The 25953-nt window shown below is 37.1% G+C and overlaps 1 protein-coding gene across 4 annotated transcripts in view; it reads right to left on the reverse strand.

The window, feature by feature from the left end:
• Nucleotides 1-25953, reverse strand: part of ARHGAP12 (Rho GTPase activating protein 12) — an 80636-nt gene that overhangs the window by 13510 nt on the left and 41173 nt on the right. For 2 of the 4 annotated variants that reach the window (XM_064444919.1, XM_064444920.1), the window contains exons 4-11: nucleotides 25446-25586; nucleotides 23819-23899; nucleotides 15940-16065; nucleotides 12162-12236; nucleotides 9317-9378; nucleotides 7594-7675; nucleotides 4942-5064; nucleotides 119-223 (exon numbers count right to left, since the gene is read on the reverse strand). In XM_064444919.1, coding sequence (XP_064300989.1) covers nucleotides 119-223; nucleotides 4942-5064; nucleotides 7594-7675; nucleotides 9317-9378; nucleotides 12162-12236; nucleotides 15940-16065; nucleotides 23819-23899; nucleotides 25446-25586 — 795 coding nt within the window. The remainder of the gene's footprint in view (nucleotides 1-118; nucleotides 224-4941; nucleotides 5065-7593; nucleotides 7676-9316; nucleotides 9379-12161; nucleotides 12237-15939; nucleotides 16066-23818; nucleotides 23900-25445; nucleotides 25587-25953) is intronic. The other 2 variants (XM_064444921.1, XM_064444918.1) reach the window with 2 other exon arrangements.

A 25953-nucleotide genomic window follows, 5' to 3' on the forward strand; every position in this document is an offset into this window, starting at 1 on the left:
CATCTACATCTGAGCAGGAAAAAATGTAGAAAACTCAAAGTTTTTTATTTTAAGTTTAATGACTTAAAAATTTTTCCCTGATGTACATATAATTCTGCATTTCAGTAAAATAATTCACCTCGATAACATTCTTTTTGCTGGATTTGTCCTTTGAGGCCCAGTCAATCAATGCCCCTTTGAGGTCCACTGTAAATTCTGGCTTAGACTGATTGACACCAAACTTCTGGAAAAAAGGAACAATGATGACTAACTTAAAAACAAACAAAGAAACTCCTAACAGCTACACAGTCTTGCAATCCTCCAAATATAACATACACTATTTACAGTCTATACAACTTAGCCCAAAAACAGACCTTTGCCACAAATCACCAGGCACAATACTAGGAAAACAAAACCCACGCAGAAAACATCCTTTAAACACACCTATTAAAAGCTGCTCAGCTTAAAGCCCTTAAAATTCCATAACTTTAGATGCCAATCAGATTCCAGCAGGTTTTTTCCTATCGCAAATGGTAGAAGTCCATGCAGCTTTTGATTGTATTTGATTTTAGTCAAGATAGTCCCCAGCTTTAAACAAAACTGGCTAAAAAGTAACTGAACAAAACCCCCATTCTGTCAGTTAATGACTGGTTGTATATAAAAGCAAAAATTAAACCAGAAATAGCAGCCTTACTAGATAGGAATCACATCCCTCCTGCACTGAAAGAGCAATTTCAATTTTTATATTTTGTTATATATTTCCAACAGCACTTTTCACATTATTCTGTATTTTTCTGTAGCACTTTTATTGCAATACTGGAACACATCTTAGCAAGGAAACAGGACTCAATTTCACTGCCTAGCTACTAAACAAGCAGCAAATAACTGAAGTGATTAAAAAAAACCCACAACATTTAACCCACAAGTAACCCTTCAAACAATTTGGAGGAAAACGTCAGGGAGCTATTTTTACCTACTACGTTTTCATTTATACGACGTATCACAATTTTTTAAAAATAAAGTACTTTTACTAGGGTTTCAACCTATATCACATAGCTTTGAAATACCATTTCTCAAGGAAACCAATTCAGTGGCCCATACAAACAAAAAAACTGAGTATAATAAGTAAAACAGAACAGGGAAAGCTGTAAGTCACTTGGTTGTAGCACAGAAATTTAGTGCTGTAGTTCTAGTGGAAGCTTGTAGCATCTGATCCATCATAAAGGTTCTTTTTCCATTTCTTTAATAAGTCTTTGATGTGCAAACGCTGTTTGTGCGACAGCTCTGGGGGACATAAATCCCAGGACAAGCTCCTTGCTGTGAACACAAGTTTCCAGCCTGTACAGGAACAGCCATATCCAAGGGGAGAAAAAAAAATGGTTCAGAAAACAGAACTAATCTGCTGCTTCTGATTAAATTCCCAGCACGGATGTTAATTAATGCTAATTGTGTTTCAGAAGGGCTGTTTACCACTGGAAAACCTCCCCGCCTTGAGTCCTAAGGGCAATTAAGTGCTGAATAGAAAGTAGAATCTTAACTTCTTTATTTTATCTGTGAAATATCAGAATAGGGGAATATTCTAATTTACCCAATACCAACTAGCACTTAAAAAAAAAAAGAAAAAAAACAGAAGGAAAAAAAACCTTTCACTTTCTAACTTAATTTTCAGATACCTCATCCAAGAACATTTCTTATTATCTATAGTAGAGCTTTTGAGAGAGGCCCAGCTCATCAGTGGCGTCCACAGGCACCAGAACGATCTCCGAGCCATTATGCCTCCTGCAGCTGTGGGCAGCTACGAAGCAGCAGCTAAGAGATTCACATAACTGCTGCACATACAACCAAAGTGTCCCAGCCACACACTAACTGGCAGCCTAGAACAATCTTGCTGTGTGTTGGGGGCAGGGTGGGAAGATCAATTTATAGTTTGGCACTGGAGGGGACAGACTAGTGCCAACGTCCTCTGCAGGATCAGAGGGGATTCATTAAAAACACCACCCATATGATACCAAGAAGCACAGGAGATGACCTGCTACAGACAAAATCAAACAAAAACAACCAAAAATGTTAACAGTCACTGCTACTCTGACGAAAAGGAGAGCCAGGCAATACATTATCTTGCTGGACCCCCCCACCTGATATATCACAGTACTACCTCAAACACCTTTGCACCCTACCCATATTTTTGGCCTGACTCCCTTCAGCATTTCAGAGAAGCACAGAACAAACCAAAAACCAGAAGCTAAATTTCTCAGAGGGGAAAAATGTCATCTTCCCCAGCGCCTTCACACAAGCAGTGCCCAAACCGCTGTGTGAGATCCAAGGATGGGGAAACCCATGCAGAAAAACCAGCCTCTCTGCAAAGCTCCTCTGATATACCAATGTATTACATACTTATCATAAACTTAGAATTTCCTTGAACATTGACATTAAGTTTAAGCATTCAGTCTCTCCTATGAGCTTTCCTGTCAAGGTTCTTTTCTGCTCCTGGGTGTATGAAATCAAGATGCCAGCAGCTATTTCCCTCCTTGAAAGCTTCCAGGAGCAAGTCCTGCACAGGGGTGCTCAGATGCTCTGCATGGAAAGGTTAGCTAAAGGCAACTGAACCATACTGAAAGCATGTAGGTTTTGTTGGGAGCAGTAAAAAGAAAACCTTTTCCTTTAGCATCTGCTGCCACCTAGACACAAAGTCTGCTTTCTCAAAACAGAGTGCACTGCCAAGCCAGCACTAGTCAGGATAAATTCAATTCTTACTGAGCAGACACCTTAGCCTTACTGGATGTCTCTTTTGAGCTGCCTAGGAAGTTTAGAAAGGACAGCATTGTGAGACAGAAAGAGGGAGAGATCTATACATGGCACTGCCAGCCGTCCTAGATATGAAGCTGTCCTACAGTCACTTCTGACAGCTTTTTCTAGGAAAAAAGTATAGTCATGGGATGTGCTTGTGATATTTCTATGGCAGAGGTAACCTCTACTTTTTCTAAAGAATGGGTGGGGGTGTTTAGTTCAGACATAGTAGATGCCATTTAGCTTAAGGACTGCCTTCAAGACGTGTGCCGGCATCAATAAATAGAAGGCCTTTTCAGGACTTTCCTCCAAGTCCTGGAAGCCTCCACAGGACAAGCACCACAGTTTGTATTGTGATATGTTGCAGTATTTTTTTGAAACAGAACTAGATGCTATTTGTGGGAAGACTTTGGATGTAGAAATGACACCTCCTGTTCTCATAATTCTGTTTAAATTAGAGTTGGGTAGAATGTTCTAATCCCAAGTCCTCCTCACCCGCACGTGGACTGCAGAAAAAGAGCTGAGGGGACAGACGCTCCTTTGTGGCTGGTAAGGGAGCTTCAGAACTTAAGAGTTTTAACAAAAAAGGAAAAATATAAAGATATTCTTTATTGTCATAGCAAAGTGATGGAAGGTTTTGAAGCCAGACTCTGATAAGAGTATTCACATTCCAAATAATTATAATGAAAACTATCCGAGCTCCTGTATAGTAAGCTGTGCAATACTGATGAACTGTAGTAATGTGTACATATAACACCATTGGTTATAAATACAGTGGTACAACACAGTACACAAGAGTTTGCCCAGATGAACCTTGAAGAGCATTTATTTCCTTAATGTTTGAGAAGTTTATCCACTTTTAGTTTACCACCACTATACTTAACATTGAGGACATGTGCCTGCTACAGAAGGTTAACAGTAGTTACCGTTTGCTGTGTTTTATGAAGCCCCATTGTTAAAATCTGGCAATAGCTATTACAACTCATTCACACCAAAACTTGAGAAACACCTCCCTTTAACACCTGAAAATCTAAATTTCCATTTTAAAAGGATACCAAACCATGCACGAATTATCTGTTTCAAGCTTCCATGTACATAGCAATGAATTTGACTGATACAGAAAAGGCAGTTACATCGTTTTTAGCACAAGGTTAATTGAATACGGCTACAGTCACTCCTGCATACGGGGAGGAAGGTACTGGTCATCAAAACAGCCATTCTAGAAGTCACAGGAGTCTTAACCAAACTCAAAACATATAGCTCACTCTCCACTCTTCAGGAAACAGAAGCCAAGATACCAAATAGTTTTAAACATCACCAACACTTTAAAATCCTCAGGAAGTCAAATTATTGAAACATTGCTTTTAATGCCTTCAGCATATTTTTTTTTCTACGAAAGCTTTAGTTTGATTCTGGTAAGAGAGCTGAGAAAGTGATATTAAAAAACAATTATACAACCAGTCAAGCCTGTTTGTTTTGTCTAACACTAGTATCATATCTGAATTCTTCCTCATCCATCTTGAGCAACAAACTACCATATTAGCTACCAACATTTTATCAGTTTCTGATAAGCAGCGCTTCTATGCTCGGCATCTACACTTTGAAACATGACTAACTATAGATGCTTAAAATACATATAAGGAGTCCTACAAATCTACATCAGCTTTCTGTATGTGGCATTAAACCAGAACATCCTTAGCTCTTTTCCTTTCAGCTTTTTATGTGTAATATTTACATTTTGAGTATTCCAATTACAGATAGAATTAACTAACAACATGTATATCATTGCATCAATAGCATCATAGGTACCTTACAAACATACTGAATTAGCTGTGTTAGAAAGAATTAGACATAAAATGTCTGTTAAAAAAATGACCATATCATGCTGCTTATTAGTCAAGACACTAGTGGTTCCAGTAGTAGGCAAATCCAGGATTATAATTCTGGCACTGATGAACCAGACACTCTTTCTACTTTGTTCCGTTAGAGCAATTACAGGATTATTGCAATACACTTGTGTTAGCTCCTTGGATGACTTTCAGAAAACAGCAAACAGGATACATAAGATGTTACATGAAGTGACAAAACTTAAACCTTGGAAAAATTCAAATTTACTTTCAAGATTAGTGGCAAATAGCCTTACAGTGACAAGAGGCATGCAACAAGAACACATACAGTGATAGTTGAAACTTGGTCAGAGTTTACATAGGTGACAGCAGGTCGACGACTGAGAGCATTTTTCCAAGAAGAAAGCAGCGAGAGCAAGAGCTCAGGAATTGAGCCCCCTTGGCAAAATGACTTGATGAGAAAAAGGAAGAAAAGTGATGAAGTCACAAAACAATGCACAAAAAAGGATATGGTTATATCAATCACTAGATAAATGCTAAACAAATATTCTTCTGATAAGATGACGAAATTTAATTCTTATATGTCAAACTGTTAGACCTGACTTCACCGTATTAAAATACCGATACGGGTCGAAGTTTGAGAGGTGAGGTGGAATTTTTAACACCCATTTAAAAAATTTCCTACAGAGAGCAAAGAGAAAGTGTGCTGAATATTTAATTACATATTTACAAAGCCAACTGCAAGTATGCAGGTATACAACACAAAGTCCTTGAAGGCCGTTCTCCCTTAATATTTCGAGCTTCACTTTATTCTGTTCCTACTGTTGATATTTATTTTGCTGACCCTACTTCAATACTTCACAGTACACATACCTGACAGTCTCCCACAGAAATATATTTGACTATGGTACCTTTGCTCCACTTAAATTATCAAAACGATTTACGCCTTTCCCCCCCAAGTGACTGTATTTGGAAGGTGTAACATAACTTACACTAGTATCCCTAAGCGGAGTTGCATGATTGTCTTTTATGGATAATTCATTTGGGTGCACATTCACTCATAACCATATCACACGTTCATAAACAGTATCTTAGTTTAGCACCGTGTGTTTTAATGATATCAACTTATAGTTAAAATAATGTTTTTTTGATCTACAGCTACATTTGGTTTAAGAATATTTGTAGCTGTAATCAAGTTTTTGGAACTTGATCACTTACTCAGGCAAAATGTTTTACTTTACAAACATGTATATTTATACCTATAAAATTAAAGTACGTTTTGGTTCTCAGCTATAAAAGGAAATTGTAAAAGTTACCAGTTTCCATCATTAATATTAGTGTGCTGTAAAAATAATAGTATTCTTTGTGTACTGAGACTAAATATCAAACCTCACCTCAGAATGGCTAGGTATTTCCCATTTTATGAAGTAGGGTGATGAAATCAAATTTGACTAAACAACACACAACGACTGAAGGGCATGACGGAAGGTAAGGGAATGAGTTTTAAAACCTTCCAAATCCCAGTACTTCCTGCTTCAAATCTCACCTTTTAAGCTTCTTCAATATTTCTTCAACGTACTTTGTTATAAAAGTTCTATTAAAAAAATTCACAAGTTCTGTTCATTTTCTTATTGGAAATATTTTTCTCACTGATGAGTAATCGTAATTATATTTATCTAGTGTCCCAATGTCTCCAGGTGGAAAAATCAATAACTTTCTGATATATACGTGTTTCTATTCTTTTTTCTGTGCTTTGTCTCTGATGCGCATCACATTCTCCTCCCCTCCCCACATACGATGTGGGCAGACCTCCTTAGGTCACCAGGTCTACTTCCTACCAGACACTGTAATTTACCTTATCTCATGCCTTTAATCTTTATTGTTTTCCCTTCAGTTCCCTCTTCCTTCTGCTTGACCATCTTGCCCAACTTGAATCTCTCCACTCTCTTCTACACCAAAGGTTGTTATTTATCTGTCCTCACCCATTTTTTTCCAACCACCCCTTCTACAGCAATAGAAAGGCAAAAAAATTATGTTTACAGCTCTGAGATGAACTCAATGCTTTAGAGAAGAATTGTCGATACCAATTCACTATCCAAAAAGAAGCGCAGCAGGAGAAAGTGAGCCAAGTGGAAAGATCAGCAAAGCACAGCAAGATAGCACAGATCTGTAAGATGCAATTTTGCTGGAATTTGCATGATAATACACTGGAATAACAAATACTGAATCTGACCTCTCTTTAGTTATTACAGGAGATCCACACAGTTTAAAGTCAGACCTGCAAAAGTAGGTAAGCAAGCCATAAAGAATCATTTCTATACCTAATATTGGAATGCAGTTGGATAAATATAGCCAATTTCATTATAGTGCTATTAAACTAGAGATTATATAAAAATTGAATAATCATAATAGTCAGTGTGATGCTTCTCTTTAGGTCTCCAGACATCAAAACAGATACAAATACTTGTCATGTACTATGCAGATAAACAAAACATGGAGTCAAGCAAGGCGAAGACTAAATGATAGGGCAACAATACTACATTATTCAAATAGTCCAACACAACAAAGTTTCAGACTATTTTATGTATCACATTCAAAATTACCAGGAATTTATGAAAAAAATATCCAAGAATAATAAAACAAACTCTTTAGACAAACACAATGGTAAGGAACACAAAAAATATTTGGCCTGGAGCAAAAACACCAAGCTTACAGGGCACTTGAATACCTCTCTATCAGCTTCTTACTTATCAAATTTAAAAAATGTTTCTGAAATATAAGAAAATACAACTGGTTTTCTTCTCATTCTACATCATAACTGTTACATTACACTGTTTTCCCCACTAACTTACACACACTCATTTTTCTCTAAATTATGCATGCATATCAGTATTTAAGCCCTACAAGTAAGAGGGCTTTGCTTTACTGTGTTTTATGTGATTAACACTTAAATGAGGGCAGGGATTGTTCCTGAGCTTACCCAGCCAGTTCCACTTCCTTGGGTTTTAGTGAACAGCAGTGATGAACCTTGTAACACTGTCCATGACGACATCCAATTCTTTCTGTAAGTATTTGTAAACAAATGTAAAATAAATTAACTTTGAAAGCAGATATTTAAACTGTCAATCATTGTTGCCCAGCTGACCTGCATGTTAATATACTTAACCATACATACGGTCATTAGTGCCATCAGTAAGTCTTAACTGCTATCAAATTTGTAGAAGGGAACGTATGTTAACAGTCCCAGCCTGACCATCAAAATCTAAATCAAACAAAGCTAATTAGGAGTGGAAGCAGTTCACCAGAAGAAACACCATACAATTATAATTTCAAAGGGGCTAATCTAGAACACTCAGCCTACTGTGTACTTAGGAGATTGGCATCATGCCAAATTACTGCATATTTCTAAAACTGGTTGATCACATGAACTGGGATGCAAGTGTCCCACATTTATGTAACAAACTCACTTACACTGGCAATAAAATATTTGCTACATGTCTGAAAAATGTAGAGAAAGAACAAATGGGTTGTTCCAGCTGCCTGACAAATTTTTTTAAGCCTGAGTACCTGTCCTCCTGAGGTTAAAAAAAATAAAAGTCTTGACAAGTCCTGGCAATCTATTCCCATTGCCTAAACGTGAATTATTATTCAACAGCACTCAAAGTGACAGGATGGCCATGTTGCATCTTTCTGTGCAGCAGCCCAGCAATCCAGATCAATGATTCCAACAGATGCAACATAAATGGTGAGAGTATACTCTCCCAGAAGCACCTTACATGAGCCACTGTCCACCCTTTCCTACCAAGCTCTCAGGAGCAGCTCTGAGGAACCAAACTGGGAGTCATATGTGCTGCTCAGCTGCACTGGACTAGGTCAGGGTGGCTCTGGAGTATCAGCTGGGTGCTGACTATTTAATCCTCAGGAAAAGCATGCTTTAGGTATCAAAAGTCTGGAAAACACCGAACTAGATATAACACAGTATTAGACCTAAAAGATTAAATGGGGAAAAAAAAAAAGTTAAGAAAGTAAAGTAAACCTAAATTAAATCTGAGGATGTGCCACGCTCATGCAGTATTTAACACTGACTCTTTGCAAAAAAACAGAAATATAAGTTAGACAGCATTACTTGACTATACATTATGATTTATAATGTTAATGCATGCCTGTGAGGCAGAGGAAGGAAGTTAGAAATGAGGATATTAATCACCTACAGGGAGACCGATGCTGGGTGATACTTTCTGCTTCAAACCCTTCACAAGTAGAGTGAAGGAAGAATTAGGGAGCACAACACACACACTCTTTGGAAATTAAAGGAGACAAAGTGAATGTCTGAAAGCCCCTCTTATACCGATTCTGTTCAAGGCACAAGACAGGCAACAACCTATACAGATTTTCTCCTAAATAAATCAATCAATCCCATTTTAAAAAGCTGTCTCTCGTCAGTACAACTTCATGAAATCACTGCCCTGTGTGGAGCCCTGGCATACATGAGTGTCTGGCTCTCTGAAGTCCATTATCTTTAGGCTTACTGGCAGAAACACATACTTTGGGATAAGGAAACACTGTGTCCTACAGGAAAACCTCTAAGGCAAATCCAGACAAAAAGTAAGAAATTGTAAAACACAGTATGGTATCCTAACAGAGAAGTCAGATACCTTATGCAAACCCTTACACATATGTACTTCTACACGTCCAAGACTTACCGAACTTTCTTCCCATTTTCTGTAATTTTTGTCACATTTAACGACCCATACTTCTCTTGACCCTGTAAGATAGAGTAAGACATAACAAATATGTAAGAAAATCCGCTCCTATTGCCATCACAGCACTGAATTCAATCCCCCAAATAATCAATTTCTGGCTATGAGCCATCTTTGCCCATGTTATAACTTCAAGAAACTATCATAAGTATAATTAAATATGCAGAAATCAGCAAAATCAAAATCCCTCTGGGAAAGTACTCATTGCCAGTCAGAGGGTAAAAACCTTTCCTCCTTCAAGGCCCAGTTCTTTGGACAAGCCGAACTAAATCATTTGTGGTACCAGACAGTGGAAATTTTAAACATAAATTTATGATTTGTGTAATAGTACATTTGTGTTTGTGTCCTTTACCTAAAAAGGAAATGGCTGACAAACAGCCTAAATTCTGACAAAATTCCTCCAAGTTATTTTAACATAATTGCGTATTTTAAATAAAACATGGTTGAAATGCATAAAAGTATTAATATATTCATTTCAAAAACAGATGAGTGAAACATTTCTTTGATGTCCTATTTCTTCTTATCCCCAAGCAAAATATTAGAATTTTAAACTACTTAGTTATGTCTTGCTGATGAAAATCATTTATATTGGTATGCCTCTGTACAAATTTGGAGATCAGTCAGTGACCAGTGGAAAAAAATACCACTGAATAAGAAGAGTATTTGCAAGTTTCAAATATTTGGAATGAATATTTCTAGTTTCTATGCAAAAATACTAAAATATAAAGGAATGTTTGAAAAAATATTCTGGGATAGAAAGGAAAATCATTAATCTATATCATTTGTGACTCTGAAGATGAGGTAACAAATTCTATCATTCTCTCCTGTCACCCCAGCCTTGTCCTACCAGTGAATGGTGCTAAAGGAGTGTTAAATTATTTTTTTAATCAATTCCTTTTTCTGTAACAGCTTGTAACAGTTCTTAATTTAAGAATGAAGCTATTAGTTGAAATAATCAACTAGGGAAAGAATCCAAATTAGTTTTATCATAACAAAAATGTCCTCAATTCTAGATCCAGTGAAAACAGAAGATATATCCTCTCCAGCATTCTCCTCTAAATCTCAAATTTAAGTGGACCATAACTGTAAAACACAGTATCAAAGAGAAATTTTTTTTGCTAGAATACTGTGACAATACTCTTAGCAAAGACACAGATCTGGTTTTCATGAACATTCAAAATTTTACCTGCATGCGTCAAGCAGAGGACATAAAATACAAAAGACATGTTTTCAAGGATAATGGTGTTTAGCTGGTGGTTCAGATGTTATTTCAGTCCAATGGTAACTGCTACTCTTACTCCAATATCTCCATTGGCTGGAATGCTTTCCCAAGCCAGTGATATATACATTATTTTCTAAAATTTCTAAAATTTATATTTTCAATAAAGAAATGAGGCACTTCCCTCCCCCATGCCCACAGCTCCCTCCCAAAGAAATCAGCACGTTCTTTAGATCACTTTTTGTGATCCATGCAGACCACCTAACAGTCCCATTCATTACACCCTTTTAACAAACCTTTGGCTTTAGTTGGTGGAACTGCCTGTCACCATCTTTCATAGTGACTGAGCAATCCATGCCCCCTTGCTCAAATAAATCTTAATAAATTACTCATGGTGGAACCAGTGGGAACATTCCAAAGAATTATTCAGAAATATCACAATGCCCTACTTAGCAGCAACACTAGGGGGTACTAATGGGAAAATTGCTGTAATCAGGGAAAAGGAAGTGGAAAGCAAGTTAAGGATCGAAATACAGAAAAATTCACCAGCTTTCTTTGTAATATTTAAATCCCACGGGACAGCTAAAGAAAATAAAGATTTTTTTCTATTAGATAAAGCAGCAGTAAGTTGTTCTACAAAGTAGAATTTTAATGATTCAAGATCTGAACCACATTTCAAGAAATTAGAATACACGCAGCAATAATTGCTTATGTCTAAGGCTATCAGCTATGCTTGCTTAATAAACACTGTTTATTTTATTGTGGAAAACTGTTTGAAGAGTTCTAAGAATTAATCTACATGCATAACCCAGAGAATTACTCCTCTGTATGCAGAGTAAGAATGAAACAGGAGAAGTTGTGCCTTTAATGCCCTGAGCTACCTACAAAAGGGCTGCTAAAATTGATCACAGCACATATTTCAATGTTATTGTAGTACAGTTCCAAAATTAAAAAGATAAAATCTTCATTTTTAAAAACTTATTTCCTACTATTTAAAAACAATGATCACATTTAAAATATAATCTGAAGGAAAAAAGAAAAAATCTGTTAAACATTCATAACGAGTTTAACAAGTTTTCTTCCCAGCAGTTATTCTACTAAATCAAAAAGACAGTTTATTTATGCCAGGTCCTCTATGTCTTTTCAAGGAGACTCAAAGACAAGTAAAAAATAATGATATCGAATACGACAGACTATTACTGATTACTGACAGCGAGAGGTTCTGTGGAGAGGGGGATTTTGGTTCTGCATTTACCTTCCAAGTTGCTAGGTGAGAAGACATGACTGTTGGAGGAAGTAAACCGAGTTCTACATAATTTATCATAACTTTATTGCACAGTGAATTTTTAACTTAATCTCCTATCGCCAAATAGTATTTAACCAAAGACATTTACATTTTTTCTGAAAACACAGCTGGATGCAATGCATCCTTTTTAAAATGTAAAGCCTTCAAATACTTTTATCCCATTATTTTTCTCAATACAAGCAGGCTTACCCTCAATTCTCTAATCATGAATAGCCCAGTTGCTACAACATCTACTTATCTATTTAAACACTTTGCATACTGACTGTGGCTTGATGCTTTGGTGAAGAAGGAGAGGACTCATTTTCAGGAAAACTGGCCTTAGAAGCAGTTGATGATTCCTATAAAATTCAAATACGCAACGTAAGTTATTACCTTCCTTACAATTCTTTTATTTTTTTTAACCCTAAAGCCACTTTATTTATACACACTTGAACATTACAAAAAAAGTACTTTAAGCATTCATGATGTTCTCAGTTATATTACAAACCAGCTTAAACAGTGTTCTGACAAGATTTACAGACAACACAAATTGGGTTAATAGCACGCATCCATTTGAAAAAAATATCAATACATACTGTATCAGCGTAAAGCAACGCTTTCATCCTTATTAAGGGGCAGATTTTTTGTACGACATTTCTATTGAATTATGAATTATGAAGCACATGTATAATACTAACTTATTACAGGGCATCATATAATAAATACCAAGATTTTAAAGAATAGATTATGTCTCTGTGGGGTTAGTAAATATAAGATTAGTAAAATAAATTGTTATACATGTGGAAAAGCATATACCAGCTCTATCCATTTGTGAGTCAGGTTCATTAGTTTCCTTATAATCAAGCACTGAAAATTTATAGAGATTCAGATTTTTGTTTTAAGCTAGACGTTAACTATGGATCTAAAGAAGAAAGTACTAGATCTCTGAAAACTAGAAAAATTGCCCATCTAGAACAAAAAAGGCATGTGCATTTCCTCTGAAGTAATGATTGCTTTGCACAAATACACCGCTTAAAAATCTGGTAAAGAATTCCAAACATTAGAAAAACATCACTTGTTCTCTGTTACTGTTACCACATTACTTCCCCTCCCTCTCTTTAATTCCCTTGTCAGCTCTCCCAAATTCAGTTTGCTTTTCCAGCATTACATAACACTCTGCACACACGTGCTGTAAGATCCACTTGCAAATCTACCCACAGAAGTGGTCCACTAGTTCTTTTAGGAGCATAATAACAGAGAATATTAGCATTAACAGTCTTAATAGCCTAGATGTTCCATGTTTTCAGATATCCGGGGGGGTGGGGTGCCCAGGATGATCACATTAAGGAAATCAATGTTGTCCCTCCCTGGAAGGTTTTTTTCCCCCCTCTGCTTACCAAATTTTTTAGCTGATGGCTACACACAGATCTGTGCCACAGCCAATAAACAGTTAACAAGTACATTTGATACTATCAAATTCTTGTCAGCCATGGCAACCCATACTTTCACTCTGACACATTTCAGGCGCTCTTTTGACTGGCCTGTTTTCATAGAATTGAGTTGTGTTGTTTTTCCAGGAAAAACAAATAAGGAAAATAAAAAGAAAATAGCTTCCCTAGGAGTCAGCTAAAAAGCTAATTTGGGGTTGATGTGCCTATCCAGCTAAATATCAGTTCTTTCTAATTCTATTTCATTCTGAATTTGAGACAGCTTTCATATGCTAAGCAGCTCTGGAACAAGAAATCTAGTATTTGTGGTCACGATCTATTCCCTTTCACATACTAATTTAAGGCAGTATATGTAACAGTGTGCATGCCAGTGGTAATAAAATGGGTGCATCAATGCACTAAACAAGATTTGTTTTTTCCACAAAACACTAATTTATTGCTCCACTACACATTTTTAATTTTCTCAAAGCGTTAACATTGTGCTTTATATGAACTATACAGTCTCCTCAGCATTAACATGCTGCCTGTGTGTTTTGAAGCTGTCAAAAGAACTTTAAGCCACTGACTTAGACTTTACAAGTATGGCTCATATATGCCATGCTAACTGTAGTTAACAGTGGTTACTACACTAGACGTATGTACATTTGCATGCTTCCTTCACTAGGTTTAAGGTCTTGGTATTTGGACCCTGAGTCTTGAAGACAAGTAAACAGTTTCCCTTATTCAATGTTTTACAAAAGCTTCTTCGTTCAGTGCAGCACTACATCAAGGTCATTCCAACACAGAAGTAAATCTTACACCAAAAAATAAAGAGATGTGTCTTCCTTTAAAAGTGAGGCCAAAACTTTAAGCGACCTCCAACAGAACTGTTCATATCTGTGAAGTGTAAACTGCACGTGAGGCTAGAAGTATCCACTCAGCTTTGATTTATCAGGACTCTGTCTAGGCCATCTCATGCAGTGCCACAACATACTCAGTACAGAAGGATGTATAAAAAGGAGTCAGGAGAGGAAAGGAGCGGTAGAGGGACCTCAGAATCGCTTGAGCTAAACTAATGTGTACAGGTGCAAAGTCTCCAGCCAAGCAAAGTCCACTGCCTCCTCAGCACCACGTATTATATATTCTAAACTGACAGCTCAAAAGCTTAAGATCAAATCAAATAAATCCTGTTCTGAAGAACTAAGTCAACTCATGACAACCTACTCTCCTATACTCCATAATAATGAGGAAAGCCATTAAAGCGTAATGGAACGACAGGTCAAGCAAGTAACATTCTGGGCAGCAGATCCATTTTCATTACAACTACCGTGTTTTGACCATTTAAGTTTGTCTTTGACATCTGCCATTACGCAGGTCCACTTACAGGCTTTCCTCTTGGGACAGACTGCTGTGAAGTTACAAAAAACCAGCGAGTCAGCACCCTACAATACCCATTTCAGTTCCTCCCCACTCAGCCCACATCAACCTCTCCTCACCCACAGGCAGAATGTCCCAAAACAAGCAGGGGTGGCTGGAACAAAACAAAATCAAACAAGAAAAAAAAAAACAAACAAACAAAAAACAATCAAACCACAGACAGACGGGCAGAGGGAGAGCAAGGAAGAGGCTCTGTCTCCTTGTTGGCCTAAACAGCATCTGTTACTGAACAGCCCAAAACAGGCTACCAAGAACATGCACTAAGAACAGGCAGTAAACAGCTTTTGCTGTTACTGACCCACAGCGTTTTTCAGACTAAACTCCCAACTCAGCCCAGGAGGATCAAAGCCCAGCATTTCAGCACTTTCTGTACTGCCCTCTGTCCTCCAGTAACAATATTACAACCCTGCTGTGACCACGCACAACTTTTCCTCTTTACTTGAGATATTACAGTGCAAATAAGAAAAAACTTCTTTCCTGTGAGGGTGCCAGAGCAGTGGCACAGGCTGCCCAGAGGGGTTGTAGTGTCTCCTTCCCTGGAGACATTCAAAACCCACCTGGACACGTTCCTGTGCCCCCTGCTCTGGGTGTGCCTGCTCAAGCAAGGGGGTTGGACAAGATGATCTCCAGGGGTCCCTTCCACCCCTACCATTCTGTGAGATCAATGGAACAGTCATTAAAGGGATAAATCCACTATATAATACTACTATTTTTAAAGTATAATTTTTACTTAAGTGCAACTTTCATTTCAGTTCTATGAATATTTCAATTAATCATCTGCAATCTTTCAAGTGTATTCCTACTTGGTGTTTCCCACAATTAAAACATTCAGGCATGAAATATCACTATACCTTACATGAGAACCTCACCTATATCCCCAATTCTTGAATTCAAACCCTAATTATACTCCATAGCTTAAACTGAATGAGGAAATGCCCAACTATAAGTAAAATGGCTGTGTATGCCAAACCATGAACACTAGTGAAAGCACTTCAAAGATATCCAGAGAGCTACTACTCACAAAGTAACCGTAGTAAAGTTATCAAACAGCCCTTGGTTTCGCTGAATGTTATACACAATGATACAACAGAATATGAGAAAAATGAGCTTTCAGAAATTCATGCATACTCATTTCTGTTAAAAACTATACACATCAGAAAGAGCTGATATTCCAGCACGCTGTTTAACTTGCTCCTACCTTATCGTTGGTGTCCAACACAATTGTGCTGTGCCTCCATTTTGTTAAAACTATTGGTTCCTGTAGCCTCCTGTCCAGACTCCTACTCTTTATTATATCTCTCTGCTGCTGTGGTGAAGCATTATACTAAAGAAGAGAAAAATCAAACTATAAGTAGAATATAATTCATGCAAACAAGACCTGGACATACCATTCATACACCTTAACAGTGCAGACTTTCAGATTCCTGAGGACACTCAAGGGTGTGAAAATAGCTTTGGTTTCATTTTGCATTTACTCTTCAGAACTGCCCTTTCTGCTGCAGTCCTCTCCGAGGCAGTAACTAAGACTGTCCTGTTGGGGAAATGCTTCCCCTTGACAAACAGATGTCTGATTTCTTGTGCAACAGATTACTGCTGGTTTTGCAACCAACCAGCGTATTGGGAACTACCAAGAAATTAGAATAAATACAAGATTTAAACATTCACTCTTCATATTGCACTGACAGTACTATACCACCTCTAACTCAAAGGTTTGGGATGCCTAGGAGAGAAAACAGGGGGTAAGAACTTGCTGTTTCAGAATAATCACATCAAAGTACTTACAAAAGGATTTGCTGATGTGGAATGTAGATAAGCACAGAAAATAAGTTTTTAGCAGGGAATAATTTTAAGACTTAGCAGAGCTGTAATAGCCAGAGAATGGATTTATCATAACACAGGTTTTCTAATAACTCAAGAGCATCCAAAGATGCACAGGCTGAGAAAATGTGAAGACCATGAAGAAGACTCAGCATTTAATTAGATCTCAGCATTCAGAACACATATAAGTAGCATTGCCATTTTAAATCATCGCCACCAACACTGAGGTATTTTTATAATTCTTCATAAAGTTATTTCAAACAACGTTTAATACTGGAAATACAAACAAGAAATTAAAACATCAATGTATGGTTTGGTTTTTTTAAAGTCATTAAAAATCTAATTCTTTCTATTCAGCATCTGAAGTCTAAAATCTGCACTTAGAAACAAATATAAGGCAGCATTTGCAGAGTCATATAAAGGACTACGATCCACTGAGTAAGAAGTAACAAAGGAAAGCGCCCTTTTAATTTACAAAGGCTAAAGCAATATTCTTTGCAAACACACTGAATTCCATGGTTTTGCTACTGATTCCTACCATAAGCTCAGAGCCTCAGGTCTTCAAAGACAGAATAACCTATACCTACACATACCAGTGAAACATGGCAAGGTTTAACCTAAATCACATAAATGCTAAATTTATGCTAAACTGCATAACGCAGTTACACTTATTGCCCAAATAAAGAATTGGGATTACTACTGCAATGGTAGACACTATGCTTGTGTTAGCTTTGTATTTTACTAAGCATAGAGTTCATGCTCCGAGTCAATAGATGCTTAAAAGGTAAGCAACTTCAGTGTTTCTGTTAAATTATTTCAATATGCACAACAGTAGGAAAATACTCCCAAATAAATGGATCTTGCTGTACCAAGAATAAAATTTGGTAGCTCATCCACAGACAGAAATTACTTGGTTGTCACTATATACTTTTGAGACTGCACTGACTTTGTATTGGGTTCAGCACATTTACACTAACATGACAACGGCTTCCTTACAGTGGTGAGGTTTAAGCAACTCTCAGTTTGTTCCCTTGTTAAATGAAACCTGAAGCATCATTCATTCTGCAAGGCATCTGATACCAGCTTACTTTCTTGTTATGGAAGTATCCACTTGGCAGATGCTCCTACAGATCAACCTGTGTCAGCAAGCTAAGCAATATGCAGCAAAATTGCCTGTATTCAATTAAAATCTAAACAATTTTCAATGAATCTATGTCTAAATCACAGAAGGTTGCCACAAACCAAACCACATTCCCTGCAGCACTTCTAAAGCATTTAAGTGAGCAATTCAAATACATTTCTTGCTATGAAACAGAACAATGTATTTCAGAAATATATATACATATATACACACACACTTCCGTGACACTGGTGAATATTATTTATGGAAATCCTCCATGCACTTTCCATTTGAGTAACTCAGAGAATTTAAGTAAAATAAGTCTTTGACTGTTTAAAAAGTCACTTCCCTTGAATTTAAACCAGTATTAAGAGTTGGGATATAGGCATAAGTGCAATTACAGCTGATCTATATTTAAAAGGTGCCTTTGATACCATCATCACAAGCCACCAGGAGTCAACTTAGCTAACAGACAACCCCATCTTGAAGGAGAAAAGACCTATAAAGTAATATGAAAGACTAGTTATACAAAACATTTAACAAGAAAGCAAAGCAACAGTATGTGGAGCACATTAATGAAGCACTGCTAACAACTCAGAACACTGAGTCATGCACCTCAGCAGCTTAAATAATTTGCATTGGTGATACAAAGGGTGTTAGTTAACTAACAAGTCTTTAAAGGGACATTTGATATTTTTGTCCCATTTTCTCACAATAGAGATGTCAAGTAAACATTTTTTGCCCAAGCATTTATGGAGGGGGTGGGTGGGTGGAGGGTGTTTTTCTCCATTACAAATAGTAGAACATACTGCTAAGGGGGAAAAAGAGAAAGCTTCTCAAGAGAAGCCTCTATTTTTAAAATAAATTGATTGATCTGTGATGACCAAAGAGAATTACAGTGAGATACAGATACTGTTTCAGACTCTGCATTTTCCAACTGAAGTAGCCATCCTCTAGATTGGATAGAGTCCACTGGCTAGAGAGAAGTAGCCAGAGCTTTCAGTGACCAGGTCAGATGCCTGTCCCCCTGCTACTCTTTCATCTGCTCCACCAGCACCACCTCTCCCCTCCAATCCTCCTAGTTCAAAAAAGCCTTGCAGAACAGTTTCAGGTCAGATTAATTTACTGGCACTCTGAAGGTCTCCCATCTGCAGAGCTGTTGTCTCTCCTTCAGGTATTTGCCATGATACTTCCCACTGTTTATCAGCAACAATAAGCAAGCAGGTTGGGCTTTCCTTCCCTCACACAAAATCATATTTTTACAGACACTAATCAGGCTTTTCATGCCTAAACCTTGCTGTAATCTTCAAGACAGACATCAGGCAAGAGCCATACAGTCCAGTAAAACTGACCCATTCCAGAGTACACAATGCCTGGTAGGACAACCTCTGTGACACCATATGCCTTAGCACTGCACCCAAAGGAGATGCAATTGTTTTCTGGATTCTAGACCTTTTAATAATGTAGCACAGAACTCCAAATGTGCACACCAGTGCTCCTTGAAAATCCTCCACACAGTCTAACTTGTCCCATTACATTAACCCCTCCGGCACATCACCCCAGCTTCCTCCTCATTTCATTGGAAGCATCTCCCATTAGGAAAGGAAGACATGAGCAAGTTGTTCATACCCTGATTGCATGCACTAAGTAACACAGACTTCTTGTTGTAACAGCTCTTGGAGTAGTGTAAGGACACCAGTGGTGTAAATTTAGGTCATACGGGGCTATTTTCACTGCTGAATTCGCTCAATGCCTTCACCAGCTACTTAAAGCCTCCTTTGCCTTAGTATAAAAAATTTCTAACCCTCTCAACTGGCCAAGTGATTTATATTTAATTTTAACCTGATACATGGCATGGCTTAAGGCTCTGTCCTAGCCCCATTGTGACTGAAATAAATATAACACCTCCGAGTTATTTGTAGCAGTTGTCCCCATTCTTAGAGAGATGACACAGATCTGTCAGCTTTAAGAAACAGAAGAAAGATTTTTCTTCATTTGCGTTAAAAACATCATCCTCTGCCAGATGAAAGGAACTCAGTGGGTGAAGAGAGAAAAGAGTGAAACTTGAAGACTAGAAATTAAGCATTTTACTCTACCTTGCTGCAGAGATTAAGACAACTTCACTTAAAAATATTCTGAACTCCAAGCACCTTCATATACTCTACCATATTATTTGCAGTTGTTCCAACAGACTGTCTAAAATCAAAGATTTAAAAAATAATGTGGGTGTGTTTGTGTATATATATGTGTTGCCTCAGAACAAAACCACCCTTCAGTGCTATTGCTGCCATTGTCTTTGAATACATTTTTTGGTGGTGTGATTGACTTAACACCTGTTACAGGTTTTGCTTTTCTGACACACTTTTCTTAACATACATAAAGAAAAAGAACTTTTGCCTTTTTTAACAATTTCATCCCTACCCCTTCCCTTTCTTTCTTTAGAGAAAGAAGACAAGTCATTCTCTGCCGTAGGACATCTGGATGGCAGCAGTTGGAGGCATCAGGCACACTGAAAGAACAGAACCTATGGAGAGCAAGGAAACCACCAGGCCAAGCAGCTGGACCTCAGATGTAGAAGTGACTGAAAGACACCTCTGTAAAACCCACTTCGTTCACTTTGCTGCCCTGGACATCTACTGCTCCACCTCCTAACCCTCAGGATCGCCAAGACTGCTGATCTTTGAAGAAGAGCTCCAGGTCAGCACTGATTGCCACAGGCCCTGCTGCCCACCCAAGCAGAAGCCAGGGGCACTTTTCCCCTGCTCTCTTCTTATTTGGGAGGAGGGGAGAGTGGTGGGAATCACCAAACACCAGGACGAATGAGGAAGACCAGACCACACCTCTTGGACACAAATATACACATTAAAGAGAAAGAAAGAAATCTGACTACCTTCTCAAATGTATCGCAGGTTTGTCATAATATCTGCACCTTTGTCCTTAAAAAAAAAACACCCTCTAGATCCTCACATCAGCTGAGGCTGTCTCAACTTTCTCTGAGCAATCCCAAATCTTATGACAAGAATGTGAAGATTATTCACTATTGCTAATGATACTGTTTAGTGCATTGACTTACAGTAGATATGAGTGCCAACACAGATTACGCATTACCTCAAACAGCACTGCTCAGAACAAAACCAGTTGGCATTAACCATAAGACAACACAACACTATTTACACATTCTCATCTTTATTTTCTTTCACCATTTGATTGCATGATATCTTCCTGATACTACCAGCATCATCTTTTATTGCAATTTTTCATGCAGCATCCTGTGTTGACAGCACTCAGGTCTCCGGCAGGAAAATCATTCTCCTGAGTATCAGAATTGATGCTCCCCCCTGAGCTCTAACTGGATGTTGACAGTGCACAGAGTGAATTAACAGACTGCTAGTCTCATAAGACAGCCAAAAATGCAGTTCCTCTACCTAATGACTCCTCTCTGGATGCAGTGAGGGGAGCTAATGGTGCCGGAACTTCTGGGAAGAAAAAGTGCAATTGCGGTATCAGTCTGTAAATATTAACATCAAAACAGTAAGTTTGTCCCAGATGCTTTATTATCCATTTCAAAGAATAATTCAGTATGTTATTCTGTTCCGCTGCAAAAAGCCGGGTTACACTCATCATGAGTCCTAATAGACTTTTCAGCAGTTGTCAACACCACTCTATCTGAGATACAGTTTTTAGCCAGAGGCATTCAGCTATGCCTAGATGTTATTTAAACATACATGACTGGAGGGCTTTCTATGAGACTGTCTAAAGTAATTTGTTTTGTAACAGAACCCCCAGCGTATACCCTCACAATTTTCAACACACATACAAGAATAGTGGAAGTGTTATTCCCCAGCATGTTCACATTTACAGTTAATGCTATAACAGTGAAGATTTTTTTATGTTATCGTATTGGTTCAGCTAAAGTGCTATTTCCAGAAACCTCCAGATTATTTTTATATCTAATGAAGTCCAGATTATTAACAGCCATCTAACAAAATGATTCTCCTCCTGGTTTCACAGCATTACACGGCCATGCTACTCCAACACTTTGTTTCACAAGACATTTTGGAAGGCAGTATTTGAACTAAATACCCCAGGGAAAAAAAGACTGACCAAAAGTAGGGTTTTTTTCCCAGTAACTTAAATATTTTTAAGCAAGATTTACAATGAAGCCTTTCTACAGTTTCCTCTCACCACTCATGAGAGTTTTCAATCTAGATTATTTTTCTTCAACGCAGTTCTACAGCCTACATTGTCTTTCCAATTCATTTGTTCCTGAGTACTTTTGGAACCAGCTTCAGTACGATTTGAGAGACTGATCTTCAATACAAGTGTAACATCTCTGCTGTATGTTCTTCAGATATATAGTTACATAAACTAGCTAAATCTTTTGCTGAAATATTTAATCTATTCCACAGCATTTAAAGATAAAATCTAAGGATTTATGGAAATACATAGGCTCTTGGACCGTAAATCCAAGAGTCAAGTGGTCATTTACATCTGTTAACCTGATATTTGCTGCCACCCAAGATTTACTAGTTTCAAGAAGGAATTAGATTACATTCTGCCTGAATGGCTCAGAAGAAATAATTTTCAAGGAAGGTCTGTAACAGCAATGTGGTGATTTTCATATTAAAAAAAAAGAAGAACTAAAGCATATCAGATCACAAACACCAAAACAGAGACTATATTTCATTTTGTAGGTGGCTATTGATGCAATGGAGCTCAGATATTTTTTTAGAACCACTAGAATACCATGCACTAAACACAAATACTAGACCTCATCCCTTTGTCCTAATATGACTCAGGTAACAGTTCTGGATTATCTTTGTGACTTATTGTAGTTGGATTAAATAGCAAATTAAGTTGGCTTTAATTCAAATCCAAACCCAACCTCTTTTAAGTCGGAAAGAACTTTAAAGTCAAAACCTTCTGCATCACAGGAGTCACAGAATGAAGTACACAAGACATTCTCCAAAGTTAACTTCAACTATACTTACTGAACCAACAATTGCTTCCAGTAAAACTTGGTCTAGCAGATTTTCAGACTTTAATCAAATGGCTAATCAATAGCTAAGTAGCTTTTAAAACCAATAGTTACAGATCATATTGTTAGGCTTATGTATGTTACAAAATTCAAGTCATCTAACACACCAGACCAACACTGGAGAATTCACAAAGCTAATTCAGCTCTTCGGTGACTCACATACTTTTACTGATGTAATGAAAGAGTCTAGTATACAGTTTCATTCATAAATTTCAATGTAAATATTTTCTCACAAATATAAGAGAACTACCTATTAAGGTTGGTCCTTTCTAAGCGGAAGTGATTTAGGACACTGATTTGTGGACTGATGAAACAATAATTGAGAAACATGCTCTTTCATATACTTAGGCACACAGTTCCATGTGAAACTTTCTTTTTTTATGGTCACCTTACTACGTAGGATTGAACAAACATCCTAATAGCAGGTAAGATGTAAAACTACATCACTATGAGAAATGTCCTATAGTTTTCCAAAGTGAAAATGAGAATTAAATAGTATTAGGTACACCCTCAGACTACCAAGTGTCCCTAGCTCTGTCACTTACCTACAAATTCCTATTTTCATTACCAAATAAATAAATACCAGGACACACTTCTGGTGAAACTGTCATCCTCAAAGATACCACAACACTCTGATGAAACTTTTGTTTTTCAACACCTGTCTTATACAGGCAGCTGTTGAAAAAACACCTAAATCACCAAATTTAGAAATTCGTGACAGAAAAGTAATGCATTTTTGAGGGTACTAAAATTAGACCACAGTTTCTCAGGAATATTTTGTAGTTAAAATTTTCTTTTTTCTCATAGAAGTTTTCTTTATCACAGCAATATCACAAATATTATTCTGCAGCCTTACATGAAAGGCTCAGTTCAGCAAAGATACAAGATCTTCTTTGACATCTGAATGGTTACATACATCCTTTTTTCATGTCCTTGAATATATTTTGACCCCTTCACAACCAGAAATTCCACAAAAATGCAAGAAATAACAAGTGCAATATGTAAGTCCTCTTGTGAATAACTCCCATTAAAGGCCCCATAGAACTTTTACTGAGGATGGGGGAAAGCCCCAAGTCAAAGTTTCTTTTTTAGGTCACTCACCTTAGGTAACTCCCATTCTGATCGGGAACCATCAGCACTGTAGTAGTATGGTCTACCTTGTTCATCTGCATGTTTTATCCACTGTAGAAAGAAATGTGATAATAGGAAATGTAATCAGAGTGACAGCCAAAACACAACAAATCTCTGATACTTGGGATTTAAAGTTGATTTTCAATGAAGTGCCATCCACTTCAGCAGTGTCTATGCACAACCTCCATTAACTAACCAAGGTTAGTTAGCAACAAAAGCAAGTTTTCAACTTCCTGAATTGGGTTCACTAAATCTTTTCCTTCTGTAACTCCTCAGAAAATAGTCCTGCAATAACACACAAGAGATTGTGATAAAGAGATATTTTTGAAGATGGCATACCTCACTCTTATCAACATTACGGTGTCAGTTTAAGGAAGCACAATCTTTACATCAGATCTGCATAAGTATTTTATACATAAAATTACAGAATTACAAGAAGCTTAACCAGCAACTGCTAATAATTTAAGACATAATCACACTTGTTGAACAGATCCATTTTTAAAACATCAACAGGAACATGAGATGCAGTTCCTAAATAAATCACAAAGTTAATATAATTTCTGCAACTCACACAATCAAAGAGGCAAAACTATGACAACTGTGACTCGTTATGCAGAAAGGAAAGAATTGTCATGAGCAAAAGTCTACAAGATTGCACAAAAAATATGCACAGAAACACCCACAGCCAGACTCTTGGGTCAAGCAGGTTTCACAAGATTGCCTTCCAATAAACTGTGATATAAAACACACTTCTATCAATCCCAGTGCGATTTAAAAAAAAATTTGCGTATTTGCCAAAACATAGGTATGTGCTCTGCAGATGTTTAGCAGAAATAGATTAAGCAGGATAACATTCCAAAACTGACATAAACTCAATTATTTAAAAACTTATTTAAAAAAAAACCTTGCATACATCAACAGGAGAAGAGGTGGTGCTATAATATGGTAAACAAGCTACTGTTACAATGACCATTTTTTGAAGTTAAAAAAATTAAACACAGCTTCAGTAAACCATTAGACAAACAGATTGCTTTACAAATATAAACCAATATTGTCATTTATGCTACGTGGGAGAAATTTTTATGATGTGTCCAGAATCATAGTAAGTTTTCAGTAGCAGTTAGATATTAGAACATAAATCCGCTGATACAGCTCTAGTTTAATTAAGAAGTTTGTCTACATCTGAAAGCAGTACTGAAAATCTCTAGTAAAGTAAAGGATGAGGCTGATAAAGCAGCATTATTTTCAGTTCAAAACCATCCTAACCGGAAAGCCTATACAGACAAGAACAGCTATTAAAAGACAGTAATTGGTATGAAGTTCATTCCTGAAGTGTAACCAAGAGGATGGGGGAGGGCAGGTGTTAAAATTACACATATGTTCATTTAGTATAAACTGATACCCAACCAGAAACAAGAAAACTTTTTCTGGATAGTAAAGAACATAAATATGCACAAAACTCTTCTTTTTTAAAAAAAAAATACAAAAGGAGATCCTGCTGAGGTATGCATTTCACTTTTAGAAAAGAAATCTGCATTTCTAACAGTGAATTAGTGGAAAAAATTTAGAACACGTGACGAGAAGAAGGAAAAAGTACCTTTTCATTAGTATAGTCATTGGTATATAAGGTTTGACCATGTTCATCCAACTCTTCTGACCAACCCTTTGGAGGAGAACCATACTGACTATCTGACTGGCTGTAACAAGAACTGTGGTCGTTTTCTTCTGATGAAAGATGCTACAAGTAGTCAGAAACATACAAGGCAGTTTTGAGAAAATGAAAGCGCTTTAAAATCTGAAAGATCAAAGATTATTTGACTAGAAGGAGAACAGTAATAAATTGCAGGGAGTTCACATTTTTATATCTTACATCAGAGAATAAGAGATGTATTTTTACAGTACAGAAATATTTGATAATTCCTAGGCAATTTAAAATATTTTCAGAATAACTGGTTTGTACTGATAATTTTTTTTAATTCTACCATACCAGATTTAGCTACTCAAATTTAAACTCCAATTTTTGTGCCGATCAAAATTTTATTCCCACATATTTACATTCCTGAATAATGATGATAGTTAGTTTTAGTAATCTGCATTGCTCCCAG

The sequence above is a fragment of the Phalacrocorax carbo genome, chromosome 2 (assembly GCF_963921805.1).
Source record: "Phalacrocorax carbo chromosome 2, bPhaCar2.1, whole genome shotgun sequence".
Lineage (NCBI taxonomy): Eukaryota > Metazoa > Chordata > Aves > Suliformes > Phalacrocoracidae > Phalacrocorax > Phalacrocorax carbo.